General features: G+C 45.9%; 1 protein-coding gene across 1 annotated transcript; it reads right to left on the bottom strand.

The window, feature by feature from the left end:
• Window positions 1–5,261: 5,261 nt before the first annotated feature.
• On the bottom strand, window positions 5,262–8,136 carry MYF6 (myogenic factor 6). Its single transcript, XM_081877737.1, has 3 exons — window positions 7,436–8,136; window positions 7,135–7,225; window positions 5,262–5,766 (listed from the first exon to the last, which is right to left on the bottom strand). The coding sequence occupies exons 1-3, from the start codon at window positions 8,030–8,032 to the stop codon at window positions 5,648–5,650; spliced, it is 807 nt and encodes a 268-aa protein (XP_081733863.1). The 5' UTR covers window positions 8,033–8,136; the 3' UTR covers window positions 5,262–5,647.
• Between the last annotated feature and the right edge of the window lie 11,213 nt (window positions 8,137–19,349).

The raw sequence follows: 19,349 nt of genomic DNA on the forward strand, positions 1-19,349 counted from the left end.
AGCTGGTGACTTCAGCTCCTTCCACCACCAGCCAGCCAGCCCCATCGAAACAAGGCTAGAAATGAATTCAACAGATGCTCATTAAAGCAAGCAATTCGAGCATGGATCCTAGCTGAGGGTCTGGCGGCGGGGTGAGGTGGGGAAGCTTGTTGGTTCTCACTGGAAGGATGAATGACCAACTGGGGTCCGGGTTCAGATGATATACACTGCTGGGTTTCAAGCCACTAGAGTTCCCCCTCAACTGCGTGCAGTTGAGGGTGGAGGAGATGGAACGCTGTTCAGATTCACGATGCATTCTAGTTATTTTGTATGAGTCTATGCATTGTGAAAAAGAGCATCGGATTGGCTCCATGCTCAGGATTCTGTTAGTAGAACCACAAGTGTTCAGCAAACAGATGAAGTGGATTTATTTTTTCAGCAAAGGGCCATGACCATCTTGTTGACATGACAAAGGGTGCTTTGGGGGGGGGGGTACGTGTAATACTCCAAACAGGTCATTGATATATTGCAAAGGGGTCAATGACAACAATTTTAAAAAATGTATCAGATATCACCTATAAAAGGTAAATTGGATTATTATTATTATTGTGGGGTGCAGTATGGGCCAGGCCAATATATTTTGGCACCTCGTGTGCCCCCCCCCGCCACACCTGGCTTCATGGGGGGGGCTGCTGGCCCCGCATTTTGATGACAACTGCATCACATGGACACTGAAAACAAACAAACTTGCATGCATGAGGAACTCCAATTTTCATTTTTATAAATACAGTACCTTACTAGGTTAAGGTCTGGTTAGCAACAATAACCATTTTTTAAATGTATACAATTTTTCTCCCCCTCCCCGTTCTGTTTTGTTTTCTACATGGGTTCTATCTTTCCCCCATCTTATCTTACTCTGTGCACTTGTAATTTTTTTATATTTAATTAAAGAATATATATATATATATATATATATATATATATATATATATATATAATTAACATTAACACCCATCTGAAAGCTATCAAAATTCTAGTGGATCAAAACCATCAGAATCCAGCAGGGTTAACAATGTGCCCTACCTTACAGGGTTGTCGTGAAGACTACCGTGAAGCGCTTTGAGCTCTCTGAAGCTCCATATTGGTTATGGCAGGCTTCCTCAACCTCGGCCCTCCAGATGTTTTGAGACTACAATTCCCATCATCCCTGACTACTGGTCCTGCTAGCTAGGGATCATGGGAGTTGTAGGCTAAAAAACATCTGGAGAGCCGAGGTTGAGGAAGCCTGGGTTATGGTATGGTGAGAGAGGGTGCATGAGGCCATCAGCTTGCTGAAACCCGGCAAGTCTGGGACTGGACAGTGCCTGAATGGAAGACTGTTTGAGAACCATGTGTCCACTTGGGAGAAATGGCAGGAAATATACAACAACAACAACAACAACAGACAAAGCAATCTATTATTGGTTTGTTGCCTATAGACGCTCTGCAGTAAGAGACACATTGCCTCTGCGACCACCCCATTATCTTCTCAATGCAAATAACTGCCAAGCACATTCCTCCCCCGTAGTTTGTTAAGGGTGCTGGGAATTGTAGTTCCATGTGGGTTAAAGTATAGTCCCCAGGATTTTTTTGAGAAAACCAGGCGCCTTAACTGTCTGGTGTGGATGTGAGGCTAGGGGCAGGAGCGGGAAGATCTCCTAATCTCTGAGGTCCATCAGATAACTCAAGGATGTAGGAAGTCCAACCTGCAGGTAAAGTTGACCTTGTTTCAATCAGCCCCAAGACGAATAAATCTCTTTCCTTCGTTCTCCAGCTGCTCCCTTTGCAGACCACCTTCCCCCTGGCCTGGTGGGTGGGCTTAGGGGAGCAAATAAAGGGGGGTGGGGTGGAGAGACCTCTCACTAGATCCAGACACAAAACCTGCTTATCTTTCTCCAGAGTTGTGCTTCCAACGGCCGCGTTTGCTTTGGCTTTAGAGTAAGGTAAAGATTATCATTCTTAATATCAAATCCAAACAGTGTAATTGCAAACACACCCGGGGTCTCTTTGGCTGCAGCCCCCGAGGTCGCGTTGGGCTGGGGGGGGGGTGCAGGCCCGGGGAGAGAGACTATTTTCTTTCTTTAATGAGAAACCTTCTTGGAAGTCCCGTTTACTCCAAACAATTTCTCACGTTACTGCGCTTTGCAGGGAGAAGACAAGGACGGAAGGGGAACCCAACACCGTTTGGTAAGGCTAAAATATCACAAGGAAGAGCTGGGACTAGGCGGGGACGCACAGACATTGGCGGGGGGGGGGGGGAGGATAGTTTTCGTTCCTGGCTGCTGTTTCCTTCGGGTGGTTTGGGGCTCCTAAAAGCTTTCCCGCCTTCGAGATCGGCAGAGTCGCGCCAGGGATAGTTTGGTCTCTCAAGGCAGAGGGACTTTTCCTTGCAGACCCTTTCAACTTAAAAACACGGACAGCGTTTAAGTTTCTAGGCCTTAAGACACAAAGACTCTGCTAGTAATAAAAGAGAAGCGTCGGTCAGCATCTAGGTTGGCGAAGGGCTGCTCTTATACACACAGATTTGCTAAATCCAATTGCTCTAAGGATAATAAACCAGGGTTTTCTCTATCCAATGCAGTAGAACGCTTTTGGACTCAGTGGGACTTTGATGTAAAGTCGCTAAGAAGACTGTGACGTGAGCCTGCATTGATGACAGTCGCAATATATATGAAATCGTGCAGATAACATTACAGGTTTGGAGTGGCTGAGTGTGTAAAAAGGACTATTCTCTGAACACAATTGGCTTCCAGAGTTTGGATTGGAAGGCGACCTTCAAAATATAGGAGTAAAATTCTCATTTTGTAACTAAGATGCCAGATTGGAGTCCTCTGCGCACTTACTCGGGAATAAATCCTACTGAAAAGAATAGGACAAAATGTTGAGGTCAGGCGAAATTATATAACACGTGGAACTGAATCGACACCGTGAATCTATTCCTCTTTACTGGGAAGTCAGTCCTAGGGCCTTACTCCTGCGTAAGCGGGCCCAGAACTGCCCTTCTAGAAGGCGACACGAAGCAAGATTGCTTGAAAAAAATCATGATTATTCTATCATACTAACAGCTCAGGCCTGAGCTATTCTCTGTTGAGGATGGAGATGATAAAAAATAATAATCAGGCAGGCGCAAGTTTGCCTGTGAATCACACACGTGCACAGATTCCATGTTTACTCAGAAGAAAGTCGCACTGATTTCCATGTGCCTTACTCCCAAGGAAGTTAACACAGGATCGAGATACAGATAGGTAGCCGTGTTGGTCTGCCATAGTCAAAACAAAATAAAAAAATTCCTTCCAGTAGCACCTTAAAGACCAACTAAGTTAGTTCTTGGTATGAGCTTTCGTGTGCATGCACACTTCTTCAGATACACTGAAACAGAAGTCACCAGACCCTTCTATATAGTGAGAAGTTGGGGAGGGGTATTACTCAGAAGGGTGGTGGGAATGGGACTTTAGGAAGATGCAAAGAATGATGTTCCGACAGCCACAGCCCGTTAAGATAGGAAGGCAGGGGAAAATCTCCAGATCAGCAGTCTCTGAATGAGAGGCTGAGAGATCTGCCACCCTCGAGATTATTATTATTATTATTAATATTAATAATAATAATAATAATAATAATAATAATAACAGCAGCAATAATAATTACCCGCCCTTTACCTTAAGGTCCCAGGGCGAGTTGCAGCATTAAACCACAACATTACAGTAAAAACAATTTAAACAAGTTGCAATCATAAACATCATGAGAGTCCCAGAACATAATTAAAGTAGCAGCACCAAACCACAAAAGACGCAGAATCGGGACAAACCCACAAAGCGCCTTGCAGAGAATTGGAAATGTTGCCTCTCGCTCTGCATGGTGAGGCTGGCGGGGACGCAGGAGGAGGGCAGGAAGAGAGAGGTGGGGGGAGGGTTGTGGATTCTTGGTGGTCGCCCCTTCCTGGGATGATAAACAACTCTGGTTACAACTAAGGGCTGTTCTCCCTGGGAGGAAGAGGCTCGCCTTGCCAGCCTCAGAAGCGGATTGTTTTCCACCAGAGGTGCGCGCTTGGCCCCTTGCTCTCAGCCACTTAACCCCTTCATCACGTGAGACGCCCCTTCTCCACATCTCAAGGGACTGGACAGCCTCCTGTCGGAGCCTCTGGATCTCACGCCCATCCATTCTGCTTTAAACAAGGCTCGAGTGCAACCCAGGCGCACAACCCGCCAATGGGGGGAGGGGAAGAGGAATAGATCCTGGCAATATGCAGAGATCGGGTGCAAAAGGAACACCCGGAGGAGCGATCTCTGGAAAGCCGGCAAAAGAACAAGAAAAGCGTGGATTCGCGGCAGTAGATGCTCTTTGAATGAGGCCTAGCGACTTGAGAAGACAACGGAACAGGAGGTTCAGTTACAGATAGGTAGCCGTGTTGGTCTGCCATAGTCAAAACAAAACAAATTCCTTCCAGTAGCACCTTAAAGACCAACTAAGTCAGTTCTTGGTATGAGCTTTCGTGTGCATGCACACTTCTTCAGATACACATCTGAAGATACTTCTTCAGATGTGTATCTGAAGAAGTGTGCATGCACACGAAAGCTCATACCAAGAACAGGAGGTTGTTAGGTAAAAGCGACAGGCGAAGAAGGCAAGCTACAAATAATGAAAGTGCTCTCTCTCGCTCTTTCTGTTCCTAAGCCATTTACTCTGCTGTTGTCCCGTTCATTTTATGACTTCAGAGGAGGCACTCGTACTATTTCAGTAGAACAAATGGCCAGAGCTCAATCTTAAAATAATCCCACGCACGAGGAAATGCCATCCGTTTCAATAACCGGTAGTACGTTTCTGAAAAAGCGGTCCCGATTGTTCCTGTTTGGGGGTCGGGGTTAGAGAAAGAGAAGAACCCATATCATTTATCTCTCCCCCGCCAGCTTAGAGTCTTCAGTTGAATCACACAAACGCCAAAAGGCTAAAAATATTCAAGCACAGCTTCTTTTTTTTACACAAAGAGATTTATTTTACAACCTTGGAAACTTTATCTAGCTTTTCTTATATACAGGATCACTTTCCACATTTTAAATAGATAATAATTTTTTTGTCTTTGTTAAAAAAGGGAATAAGAGATAAAGAAAAGTACTAACATTATATACAAAAACAAAAACAAAACCCACGCAAACACAAACCCTAAATCTCAGGAACTTTAAAAAAAAAGAGAGAGAAGAGAATACAAGGCAACCAGGAACTTCCTTCAAACAGGAATGAACTGTGTTACCCAAAGAAAAGACCCTCAGTAAACCACAAGGCAATATATTAATTATAAAAGGAGAGGGTTGGGGTGGTCGAGGCAACGTTCGGTAAAATAAAAATACCTCTGAAAATTGGTTTTGCGGGAAGGGGGGGCGGGGTGGAAATGAAAGCGGGCCGGCGTACTTTTGTCGGAGGGCAAAACTTCCTTTTAAGAAGATGCGTTTTTATTTGTTCAGCTGTGTGTTCTTTTCCACAACGCCACCCTCCACCCCATCTAGGATTTCCAGAAGATTAAATTAATTGTGATTTAGTCCAAAGGGCGAAGTGGAGGGGGGAGGGGCGGAGAGGGAGGGAGAGAGACCTTCCCTTGCGGGGCTGCTGCATGTTTCCAAAAATACTACCAGGCCGGCTACTTCTCCACGACTTCCTCCCCGCTGGGTACTTTGCGGTCTTCCGACGAGATGCTATCCACGATAGAGGAGAGGCAACGGAGGCTGCTCGACGCGGACGAGTCACCAAGGGGATTCCCTGGGTTTGGAAGGGGGAAAATGCAGTTTAGCGCACGCGGAATCGGGGCCCCATCCTCTTCACGAGCCACTTGTGTTTCTGAACCGAAGCACCCACAGAATCCCACGGCAGGAGCCCTTCAAAGACCCACACACTGATCATGGAAGGGGCGGACAGGCGCGTCAGATTTGTTTTGTTGCAAAAAGGTGGAATGCCAAGATCTACCAACCCAAAGGCAGGTGCAAAAGGCAGGCAGTTTAGAATAAAATCGTGGTGGTGGAGATTCTGAATCCGGCCATTTATTGTCAGCACGGGGCTTACACTTCTGGTTACCACCTATATATATTCGTTTCTTCCGCCGAAGTCAAGGAGTTGGGGTCTCATCGTTAAAAGAATTGGCAGCCGGAATCCCTTGCAGATCTATTCCAAATGACGGAGAGATCGACCACCCAGGGGACCCCTCCGTGTGTTATCACCTTTCTGGGACACACGCCACTTAGACAGATGCAGCAGACTGACAGGGTTAGGCCCCCCCACCGGGAGTTATTTAGAAACGTGAATCCCATTCATTTCCAGCAAGGATTTTACTCACAAGCCCAAAACATCCAAAGTAAACTAGCACAACGTTTTCTAGTTGAGGGGGATTTGCACCTCAGAGGAGGTGCTTTTAGGATCACAGGCTGAGGAGGACCCTATTGCGAAATGTGCTGCTGAAAGAATGGGGTCCGCTTCCAAGTCCGTGAGCTCAGGACGGAGTGGGGATGCTGTGTGCTGCGATCCTGCAGGCAACTCCCGAGGCAATTCACCCTCCTGAGCCATCCAACGCGAGCTCTCCAGAAAGCAAACGCATTGGGAAGATTACCCAGGTTTGGCCTGATAAAGGAGCGAAACAGGTGCAACTCGCAGCTGGTGTTGAAAGGAAACGTCGGGATTCCTTCTGTGCGCTTCTACTTAGGACAGAGACGGCGCTTGCAAACTGAAGTACCCGCGCTGTTGAGAGGAGGTCCTGCTCAGCTCAGTGCTTAGGATCGCGCTGCGCCTGATTTACTAGGGCAGAAACTTTCAAAGGCGTATGTGAGCCGCCCCCTCCCCTTCTATTCCAAATCAGCCGCCATTTCTCGGGGAAAGAGTCCCTTGGGATGCAGGGCTGCTCCAGGGGACCCGTCGGCGCCAGAAATGTGGGACTTCGCGTGTGTGTGTGTGTGTGTGCGCGCGCGCGCGCAAATGTGAGTAGGCAAACCAGGCGAATCCTGCGAAGTGAAAGCATTTGGGCTGCGGGTGGGTGAAGAGAGGGCGTAGTAGGGGGCACAACAATCCCGAGTCTCCCAGCCAGATGAAACACCCCACCCCACACAGTACCCCAGTCTCCTTGTCAGTGTGGAGCTTTACCTTCCTTGGCGCCGATGGGCAGCGCCCTGGAATGCTCCGAGCCGCTGGGCCAGTCGGCGCTGCAGGGGCTCAAGAAGTCGGGCGGGGGCACCTGAGGAAGGAAGGAAGGAGAGAAAGAGAGAGAGTTGGGGGCGGGAGTGGGGCAGGGGGGAGGGAGGGGGCTGGCACGAAAGGGGAGTGCCGATCGGCGGCAGCAACAGCAGCAGCAGATCCGCCGCTGGCCCGGCTGCGCGCCCCTCGCCCACTCGGAGCGGGGCTAAGGGAGGCGACCGCGCCTTTTGCGCGCGGCAGTGGCGCTTACATGGCCCTGCTTGGCGCTGCCGGCGAAGGCGTCTCCGACGGCGCCCCCGTTGGCGGGCAGCAGGAGCTGCTGGTGGCTCTTGTCCTGCTGGTCGAGGCGGTGCAGGAGGTCCTGGAGCCTCTCGATGTAGCTGATGGCGCTGCGCAGGATCTCCACCTTGGGCAGGCGCTGGTTGGGGTTGGCCACCGTGCGCCTCTTGAGCGCCTCGAAGGCCTCGTTGATCTTCTTCAGGCGCCTCCTCTCGCGCAGCGTGGCCGCCTTGCGCCGGTCGGTGGGCGCCGATTTCCGCTTGCACGTCTTGCAAGCCCACATGAGGCACTGGCCCGGGCAGTGGGGCGCCTGCAGGCCCGGCGGCGCCAGCACGTGCTGCTCCTCGTCGCCCCCGATGCTGCTGCTGCCGCTGCTGCTGTCGCCCCCGCCGCCCCCTCCGGCCTCCGGGGCCAGCTGGTCGGGGCACGAGCTGGGCGACAAGGGGCCCTCGCTGCCCGGGTACAGCGGCGACCCCTCGTCGGCCATGTCCAGGGCCTGCAGGCCTCCATGGTCGCCGGCGTCCAAGTAGAAGAAATAGGAGCCGGGCTCGAAAAGGTCCATCATCATGGCTCTCCCGCCGCCTCTGCGCGCCTCTCTCGGAGGGGCTCCCGACCGAGAAGCCCCCGCAGAGAAGCCGCCCGGCCCGGCGGAATTTAATTAGCGCGCTGACATCAGGGCCCCCGGCTGCTTTATATATAGAGTCGCCGCTGAAACCCTATCCCCGGTTTAGCTGTCGCGGCGCATCACCCTCGGCGAGCCCGGCCAACACGACGCTCCTTCTGGGTGCTGCTGCTGCTGCTGGCCGGACAGAGCGACAGCCAGAGACCATCCTCGCCTAGTCGAGGAATAAGAGGCCTTGGGGAGAGATCCCCTTCTCCCCAAAGCCCGCTCCCAGCTTTCTGAACCCCAGACCCGTCCAGCACAGCCAGAGTGACAAAGTTGGACACATGGGAATCGCTTGCTGGCATGGGCGTGAGTTAAATGCAGCAGGTTGGTTTCAGGCCAAAGGGCTTCAAACGAAAATCCCCTCTCCCTTCCCAGCCTTGGGCTAAGTATAGAACTCTGGCTAGGCTCTAATGATTATACTTGCAAATAGGCCAGGTAATAACTTTGTGGGGTTGTGCTTTTTTAAAAAAACAAACAACAGAACAATTAATTAATTAATTAATTAATTAATTAGTACCCTGCCCGTCTGGGCAAAAACATGTCGCTCCTAAGGCCTAAATGCCTTAGGACCAGCTCAAGGGCGCAAAGCCAGGATGGGGATCTTGTGGTCCTCTGGATGTTGCTGGAGCACATCTCCCACCAACCTTGACAGCTGGTTGTGCTAGCAGCAGGAGCTGGTGGAAGTTGGAGTCCACAAGTTTTCAATCCCTATGATAAAGTGAAAGCAGCCTGGGACCTGCTGCTGGTAGTGCTTGGGCTTCTTGAAGAGGAATTGGGAAACTTCTAGCATCCTCCAGGTGTTGTAGGACAACTCTTGTCACCATTGGCCGCACTGACTGGGACTGATAGGGGTTGGAGCCTGACAATGCCAGGAGGGTGACACAGGTTCCTGATTCCTGCTCCAGGGGATGTTGCCAGGAAGAAGAGCCCCAGCCTCTAATGCTACTGGTGGTGATGATGGTGGAGTGTCTCTGGGCTCTGTTCCTGGAATCTCCCAAACCATGTTCTGTCTAGTGAGACTTCAGGTTAAATTGCTGGATTAAGGGCGAAGATAGAAATAATTTAACCAATCACAAAACCAGGCTGGTTCTTGCCGCTGTGCACTGAGTGCTATATCCAGCCCACCTCAAATTGTTCAGCTTGCAATTCAGCCAATATTCAAAATGAAAATCTTACAGATGTTAATGGTAAGCCCAGAACAAGCCATGGTGGAAACTTGTAGTTTGTCTGTTTTGGAACAGACCATGAGCTTGGGTTCAGATGTAACTCTAAGCCAAACCATGGCTTGGCCCTGGGTAGTGCATTGGCAGCAGAACCGGGGTGGGGCATAGTGGCCCCAGTTTCTAGCACTCTTGCGCATTTATGCTTAGCCACAATTTAGTGTTATGCACAAACTGAACCACTGTGATGCTGCAGATACAAAGTGATGAATGGAGGTGAGCCAGCCATTCCTCTGGGTGTGCATGAAAAAACAACTAATCTGTGGTGAGACAATTGGATAGCTAAGTCAAACCTACTGGACAAGACAATTTTTATTATGTCACCACTTCTCTGGATATATGATCTGGATAGATGCTCTGCTTGTATCTATGGCCGTAGGGTCTTTCAGTTAGTTTAGGGATTAAATTGCAGAGAAAGATACATTTTTATGAATGCCAAGAAGATGTCTTTCAATATGTCAGAGGTGACTAACCTGTGACCCTCCAGCCCCAGCCTGCATGACCAATGGTTAGGTCAGCAACGTGAGAAAAGACACAGGTTAGCCACCCTTGCTATATGGGACTAGGAACACAGCACAACTGAGTTTAAGAGGCAGCCCTGTTTTTCTGCCAGTTTTCGCTTTCCTCTGTTGCAATTTATTCCTGGGCCTTTTTTGTTTTTGTAAAAATCTGATACCAATTAAACTATTTTGATTTTTCCACTGATATCAGAATCAGCAGGCTTTAGTTTTTAATGAGTAGATACTGGGGGATTAGACACCAGACCTCTCTAACTCTGACATGAGATTGGCTCATCCATAATGAAAAGGAGGGGAGGAAGAGTTAAACTTAGTATGTCCACTTTTCCTTTTCCTTTTTCTCCTAGGAGCACCAGAGTTACCCTGCAAACGTCCTTGTCCGTTTGCAATGACTGATATGCCATTTCCTCACCCTTTCCCACCCTTCTTTAAGATTATTACTGTTTTAATTATCTTTTTTATTATTTTATAGTCTAACATCGGAAACTTGACCAGAAGTGGTGCAAATTTCATATTTCAGACATGAAAAAAGTTCTAATCTGTCCTTTTCAGAAAGCTGCTTTGCAGCTGAAAAAAGCATAATAGTGTGTTCAATATTTAATTTTTTTGTAAAATCCCTAATTTTGAAAAAATCTCATTGAGTCATGATTTTTTGATGTGAATCCACACATTTATCCCATTAAGTGATAAACTTTTTCTGTGATGGCTGATTTCCAACTTGTGCAAAACAGCTTCTACTTGGAGAAGTGGGTGGGGCAACACAAAAATGTGACCACATCAGGGAAAATGCGTGGAAATTACGATTTTCTGTACATGACCACTTTTCAGTTTTTCCCATGGGGCTGTTTCACGCATATGGATTCCCACATGAAAATGAAGCTATTGGAAGGACTTCACACTTCAGAAATAGTCTTGTTAATTGGCCTTGGGACTAAAATTCCAAATTCTTGTAATAATGCAAAGAATGTGCTGCACGGAGTACAATTTTACGATGAAATTACAGGCAAAGAATGCCACCTTTAGCTGGGATCGAAAATGCAAAAGATACAGATAGATACAGATGCACAGATGATGGTTTGTACCCAAAAAAACTTATACAAGACAAATGAGATAAGTCTGTGCATCTCTGGTGTTGATAATAACCTCACTTTCTGTGCCCTCCTCACTCCATAGCATTCCCTTGCATCAACCTCTTTGAAGGGATTGAGGACTGCTGCTGTCCAGGTGCTGGGAGTATGTCCAGCTCCAAGTGATGGATTGAGGATATAAATTGACTTCCTGCTGTGCTGATGCTGGGACCCTAATGCCCAGTCCTTGAGACCCTAGACTGCATCACTAACTCCCCAGCCATTGTGGACCATAGGAAAGAGCTGTAAATCTTCAGTAAGGGTTCTTGCTCTCATTTTGAAATTTCGTTCTGAAACAAATATATCTCATCCTTAAATGTGAAGCCAGTTCACACATGCATATACTGTGCATCGCTCGATCTTTTAAAATGTCATAACTTCGGACTTCAACACGTGCAGATGAGTATGTAAGTAGACTGTATGGTATTTATGACTCATACTGCACATTTAATGAAGATGTACTGTATATGGGAGAGAGTCATATACATCCCCGATCTTCTGTTTGAGGGGAAAGGATGCGTGTGTAACATTTGATCTGCTATTTCACACATTCAGTATGTTATTTGATGGTGCATTTATTTATATATGGCACTTATCAGTATATATAAATGACAAGCTGTCACATTTATCAAGTGAAATAACTCGGGATTAGATATGTTTGGATCTAGGGCACAATCATCATTATGATTAGGTGCTGGTTGGAAGCCTCATCATTCAAGCCATTGGAGGAAGCAGTTAGGAGGACCACATTTTCCCTCCTCAGGCTGCAGCCCGACATGGGCCTGCAGCTGCAAGGTGGCAATGGGCAGGGATTTCTGCATATGCTCTGCTGCTTGTTACAAGCTAGTTCAGAGACAGCAGCTAGAGGGCTAAGTAGTTAGTGTTTGGTGTGCAGAGTTTGCCTCCTGAGGCTTTTTAAACACACTTGCTACAATAAAGCAGTATTTAACTTCGGGATAGCTCAGTGCATGGTGCTGATAGCACCAAGGTTACAGGTTTGATCCCCATTTGGGACAGCTACTTATTCCTGCATTTCAGGGGCTTGGACTAGATGATTCTCAGGGTCCCTTCCAACTCTATGATTATTAATAGCATCACCATCCATCTTTCACACCATTTATGTATGAAAATAAAATTATTTAATCATACCCCACCATCAATATTTGACCTGTATTGAAGTCAAAGGGCAAATATTTGTTTGATGTGTGTTTATCATCGGAATTTACATCCCATGCTCCTGATAGACCATTAGGGTAGTTTATAATGCTAAATAATAAAAAATACACTCAAATGCATTTAAAAGCACCAAGGCGCAACGGATGAAAAGTGGCAGGATCTGAAATCTAAACAGGACCATGTAAGAACCTCACAGTGACAAAACAGTTTTTGGTCAAAGGTTAATGGGGTGGAGGCAGAGGCACCGCAAAAAGGTGGCATCAGTGTAGATATCAGGCAAGCATCCTTGGGGAGGGCATTCCATAACCGGTGTGATGATACAGACAAGACCCTCTCCCTCTTACCTGACACACACTAGATGGGGAGAGGATAGGAATAAGCAAAGGTTGAGACAGGCTTCAGATGCTGTGATCCCAAGCCATGAAGGTTTTTAAAGGTCAAAATCAGCACTTTAATTTGGACCCATTCCACTGTAAAGTACAGTGTAATACGATCATATCTAATCCTGATTTGTAATCTTGCAGCTGTATTTAGAACAAACTGCAGTTTCTAAGCATGTGGAGAAATTCATATTTCAAAGCAACTGAAAGAATAAGCATGTACCTAGTTATGTTTTAATAATTTAAGCACACACAATCCTATTGAAACATACTATATGTTAAACGTTAGCTCTTGTACACATATCTTTGATATGTAGGCAATTATTTTTTCCAATTAATACTTGCAAATATCGCATAGCTCTAGAATAATAAAATGTTTGTGGACATATATGAATAAAGGTGAGACTCAATCAGAAATCGGATGGCCGATTTTCTGTTTGATCTTTTTGTTTCTGTTCTTGGTAGAGGCGTCTTACTTTGCTGAGATCTTGGCTGGGCAAGTGTTACTAATTATTATTGTTGCCCTTTGAACAGAAATGGACTTTTGTGTTCAGATCAGTTACAAGTCTCTCTCGTTGTCTCGAGGTGCAACCTTGCTAACTAAACAGACGCTTCTACTTTAAAATAGGAAGGCAGTGTTTTATTACCATTCTCACATTGGGTGGTTATGATGCATAGTTCTAAGTGGCAGATGCCTTCATGCCTGTGTCATGGTCTGCAGTGACAAATCACCACCACTGCATAAACACATTTATTCTATAGCAAGATATCCCCATTTGTAATGGTGGCAGCAGGGATTTCACAGTCAAAGGATGGTCACTGAGCACTGTTCAAAAGCTAACCTGCACAATTATTGAAGGTCAATTTATATGAAATGTTGTAATTACTGAGACACAGGGGACTTAATGACGCTTTTATTCCTGAAATTACATGCAGCACTCACTACACTTTCATGTAAAAATGTAGCACTTAGCCTATAATTGGGATAATCAATGCATTTTCTCCATGTGTTTTTGTGGTTTGGAAAGTGCCTAACAACCCTCTTGATCACCTTCTCAGACAGATAGCGAAAACAAGATTTAAACCACCCTGATTGTGACTACAATATGCCAGTTAAAATTAGTTAAGCTTTAGTTATTCCACTTTAAGAGGAAATTTTGGAGAACAGTTGCAGCATATAACAGTGAATGGTATTCATACAAGGAACTTTCTGTAGTGTAGAAGGCACCATAGAGATACTGAGCAGGGAAGTTTCTTGTTCAACCTGTTCCTGTCATTTCCTGGCACCCATTCCATTTGGAATGGGCACCAGAGGCCATTTACTGTGGGTCAAACAGCTGGATCTAAATTAGGGGCATTGAGCCACTTGCTTTTGATAACTAACAAAGCATCCCAATTTGGCCACTCATCTCTGGCCTTTTTAAAAAAAGAACCCTTTGGAAATTTGCAATATTGCCATGCCTCATGCCAGGGTTTGTGACCCTTGTCACCAATGACTTTGGCTGTATTTCTGTTCGGAATGAATATTGGTAGTTATGATCATATGAAGCTACCTAGAGCATTACAGCGTTCTGTGTTGTGTGAGAGGGATGAAGGATAAGTAGCTTATAGGCAAGTAGGCTGAAGGCTCTAATATGATTATTCCTATGTTTAGACTTTCATGGACTTGCAGGCGTGATCACAACAGCCAGGACTTCCTCCTGTTTTGCACAAAAGACCTTGGTAAATATCCCTTCAAAAATCCAAAAGACACAAGGGACTGTTTGGTCTTCCAGCTCACTTCCTATTTGCATTAGCTGGGCTTCTCCTGCAAAGAAATCATTATACCACACGCCCACAGCAGCCATTTTGTGGCTGGCACTCACGATACTTTCTCAATGTACCAGATATGTCCACTGCCCTGAGCCATGTTGACCCCTGCTATGGATCCTCTCTGTCTAGAAAGAGAAAAAGAAGCAGTACAGAGAAAGCGTATAAAGGTCAACATAATAAATAGGTCCCAAGGTTGGGGTTTGGTTTGGCTTGGGCTGTTCATGTTTGCAAATATTTTAAAAGGATTTTACCACATAATCCTCAGACCAGTCCAAAATGTTTGGGTATGCATGTAAAAGTTGTGAATATCCTTATCTTGAGATAATGGTACAGATTTGAGATCCTTGGATCTATGCAAGTCTCACATGATGTATATCCTATAAACAGATTCTGCTTTGAGCCCCTACCAAGAACGGAACAGAAAATAAGTGCACCTTCCTAATCTTTTCTACTTAAAGAGGTTTTCACACCCCATACTTTGCAGAAGACTCCTTACAAGCCTGTTAGCACAGAAAGACATAGGAAAGCTTTTTACAAATGGGGTCTGAGGGGAAATTGGTTCTTTATGGAGAAGCGGAGACAACCTTGGGTGTGACCTCTATTATCACACATAGTGTCAGAACTCCTTGCACAGCTGCAAAGCTGGCAGAGTATCCATAATACTGTACTCCCAACTGTACTCTCTGTAACTATGGATATAAGCTGTGCGACTAAGGCAACTAGAGTCAAATCATTCTAAGAAATGCTACGGCCTCTCTCAGTACGGGGTCTCCCTTTCGGCTGCACACAAGGCCTTTGCAGTAACGTTTGGACTTCTTGGTCACCCTGAAACCTTCTAGGTCACAAAGCTTGCTTCTGATGCCTTCTCATCTTACCTAGCTTCAAAATGGTTGCAGCTAGTCTCCACGCTACAGGCTATCTTAAGGACTGCCTTCACCCCTCTGAACCTGCCCTGTCTTTAAGTTCAGCACCGAAAGGTCCAGGTCTTCACCCCATCACTAGCAAACATTTCATGGGTGGGGAATGGGACCATTTTTCAGGGGTGATATTGTAGCTATGACTGCCAACATTCTATGGCTACTTCTTCCTCAACAGCACTTAGAACAACTGTGAGCACAAACATCATTGGAGACAATGAGGTGATGGCATGGAGATTGTTGACAGTGAAATGGCAGGCACGTAATTTTTATTCGCTTATACTGTATGATTTGATATCAAACAGTGAAGTTTGTAGCTACATGTTGTCTCATATATAGAGAGAGATAAAGAGAGCAACTATATCCGAGCAAATAGATGAAGCTTTGATTGTATTTCCCATGCTTTGCAAAATGCAAAGGAATTGTCTTTCATTTGCTGGAAGGCCTATGCAATGTGTCTGGAGATCTGCCGGTCATGGCCACATATGCCTGAAGTTAAAGGCAAGAGCAACATTAGCTGTAAATGATTCCCAAAGCTACAGGATTTGCCTGGTTGGCTGTTGAAGATGCAATGGCTTCAGTGTTCCAGGGTTCTTCTTACCAGCTATGGTGATCTTCCAAGAAAAGCACATTCCTAGAAGGGTTGGCACAGCTCCCACGGTCATTGGGGGAAATAGCAAGGGATTGCAATGCCACTCCTTCCTTCTTATTGGAACAGAAAGAGGAGAACATGTCAAACAACTGCTACACAGGAAAGTGGTAGAAATGGATGGAAGGAGAAGAGGCACACCAGCCTAGGCAGAGGAGCACTCTGGAAATCCAAAGGTTTTACAAATGGAAAGAAGGAACACAGGAAGCAGCCATGTATTAAATCAGACCATAGGTCCATTTTACTCAGTATTTTCTACACGTTTCCGGCAGCAGCTTTCCAGGGTTCTAGACTCTGTGTGGTTTTCCAGCCCTACCTGGGAACTGAACCTGGCATCTTCTGCATGCAAAGCACTGAGCTACGGCCTCCCAAACCACCAGACAAGACCCAGAATTAGCATTTTAGGATACCACATGTGGCACTCAAATAGGCACCCCCATGACTAGCTAGAATCTTTTGTATAGTGTAGTAGGTCAACAGCCCTTCTGGGTTGCTGAATTAAAAAAAGAACCAACAGCTGCTCATGTAGTTGAAGCAATAAAGGTCTAAAATAAGAGCAACAGATTCTTAATTATTGTTACAAGCCCCTGTCAATTTGAAGTTCCTCTTGTAAAAATAAGTATTTCCCTCCTTCTTTCTGGAAAAGAATATACCACCAGGCTGAACAAGGCAATTGTAGTGAATAGAGTAGATGCTAACAGTTTTAGTTTAGCATTTTAGGTGATTAGAATTTCACTGTTACTACATCCTACCCACCTTCTGTACGTTCAAATTTCTGCCTTCATCTATCTATCTATCTATCTATCATCTATCTATCTATCTATCTATCTATCTATCTATCTATCTATCTATCTATCATCTATCTATCATCTATCTATCTATCTATCATCTATCTATCTATCATCTATCTATCTATCTATATCTATCATCTATATCTATCTATCATCTATCTATCTATCTATCTATCTATCTATCTATCTATCTATCATCATCATCATCATCTATCATCTATCATCTATCTATTTTGCTAAGTAGCTTTTTGCTGAGGATATTGATAACAAATAGAGTTCAGAAGACTAAAAATTATTAATGGATTCATGGTCTTTGCACTCCTACAGTCCCAGGGAGGGTGTTGTATGGGTGATAGGAAGCATCAAATGTTTGTCTCTAAAAACAGGAACACCAACCATCAGAAAGAGAGATCCAGTGTTGAAGATTTCCTTCCTCTTGTGACAGAAACATCAGTTGTCCTTGCTCTGCTGATACTGAAAGCAGGTTGGCTGGTTGGTTGGTTGGTTGGTTGGTTGGTTGGTTGGTTGGTTGGTTGACATCCGTCTTTCTTGGGAGACAATGGAGAATTGTGCCTTTGGGGTAAAGTCAAACTGTTGGAAGATTACAGCACCTGCTGTGGCTATAGAGACCAATATGGGAGAGAGATGTTTTGTTGCAGCTGGGGCAGACCAGGGGAAGGAAACTAGGAACATAGGAAGCTGCCTTATACCAAGTCTGATCACTGGGTCCATCTAGCTCAATCTTGTCTACACAGACTGTCCATGGCAAGATTTCAGGCATGAGACATTCACAGTCCTTCTTGAAGAAACCAGAATTTTCTGCAGACAAGATGCTCTTCCACCAAGCTGAAGCATTTCCCTAAGCTGCTTGGAACTGGCATAGTAAATTTGTCTTCCATTGTTCTCAATGGGAGGGGCAAACCAAAAACCTGGAAAAGAACAGAGAAGTGCAAGATGGTGTCATCCCCCTTATTTCCATCCCACCTATGAGAGCTCAGCAAGACATTAAACAAGTGGTTCAGTTGCCTTTTCCAATTGCCACTACAAGCCCCAAATCTCCAAATTTTCAGGTTACTTCCAGGGGAGTGTAAAATGAAGGACAGGGGAGAAATTCCATTCAGTTCACATTTACAGGTGAACCTACCTAACTCCAGTGTCAGATTTATGTATAGGCTAAGTAGGCTGAAGCCTAGGGCTTCTAAATCTAGGGGGCCTCGCCAGCTCTCCCATTCCCCAGTGCCGCAGTCTCCCCTCTCCCAAAATTGCAAACCCAAGACTTCATGCAAGGGCAGGGCAACTATGAGACTCAGGGCTAGCCAGTGGGGCCCAATTTGAAGCAGTGGGGCGCAACTTGTTTTTTTTCTTCTTGCAGGGCCCCAGTTTACAGCCAAAGTCTATAAAATCTTATAGATATAAATAAAATCCATCTAGATTGCCCTGGTGCAGAGCCCCCCCTAGGAGCGGCCCGTGGGGCCCAATTAGGCCCAATTACTCCAATTGCCTGAATGTCAGCCCTGATGAGACTGTGCAGGGGTTGGACTGACAAGCCCTGCCCCTTCTAGGTCCCTGGTGTCACCATTCAGAGTACAGACTCAAGGACTTGTTATGGAAATAAGGGGGGCACTTATTGGAAATCAGTTTTAGCTGAGAGCCTCTCTTCATCTAAATCCGGTCCTGCCTAACTCTTACTTTCTGAAAAAATATGTGAACTGAAACAGCCATCCAAAACTGTCAACTTTGCTGCCACAAGGTCAGGTAAAGTGCTTGTGGCTCACCCTGCCATCTTCTACTGCCTCTGGGTAGCATTTATACCCTGCTCCATTTATACCCTGTTCACAGGCTTTCATCTGTATTGGGTTGGCCACTGAGGGAACAGGATGCTAGACTAGAGAGACCTTTGTCTTGACCCAACTGGGGTCTTCTTCTGTAATTGATATATGTCAATTTCTTGCCAGGGGGCAGAGGTAACTATGCCAGACTTCCAGCCAGAGGGTTAGAAGTCATGTGACTCAAGAAGGAGCCAATCAGCCGTTCATACTGCTTTATCATTTTTAAGGTACACACACACACACACACACACACACACACAGTATATATATATGTGTGTGTGTGTGTGCCTTCCAATGAGCTCCATTTTGAGGTGGTATTTTGAAAAGAAACCCCCCCCCCTCATATGTAAGGTTGTTCTCTGATCAGAAGTAATCTGAGGAGGGCTATTAGACAGGTTTATATTTTCATCACTACTTGAGTGGTGACATTTCTGGCATGGGGCAGTAGATTACCTTTCAGCAAGTTGACCTTCACTGGCATAGATCCTAAAAATTAAATTTCATGATGAAGCATCCAACGCATTGTGTTAACAGGTTTGATAACGCCCCAGCTGACCCTCCCAGGGCACAAACATTCTGGGGGATTTGCAGCACCAAAATGGGATGGAATTGCATTGCAAAAGGACACTGGGTTTGTTTAGTTAGGTATAAGGAGACAAGAAAGCAACAGCAACAATTGGGCTGTTAATACACCCCAGACTAGTGACACTTTTCCAGGGGTTCTTCTGACCACCCCCCTGCCCCAAGCCAATTTAAGGGGGCACAGAGCAGCAGAAATGGGAAAGCCCTGCTGCACCAG

This window comes from Podarcis erhardii (genome assembly GCF_964252035.2).
Source record: "Podarcis erhardii genome assembly, chromosome: 10".
NCBI lineage: Eukaryota > Metazoa > Chordata > Lepidosauria > Squamata > Lacertidae > Podarcis > Podarcis erhardii.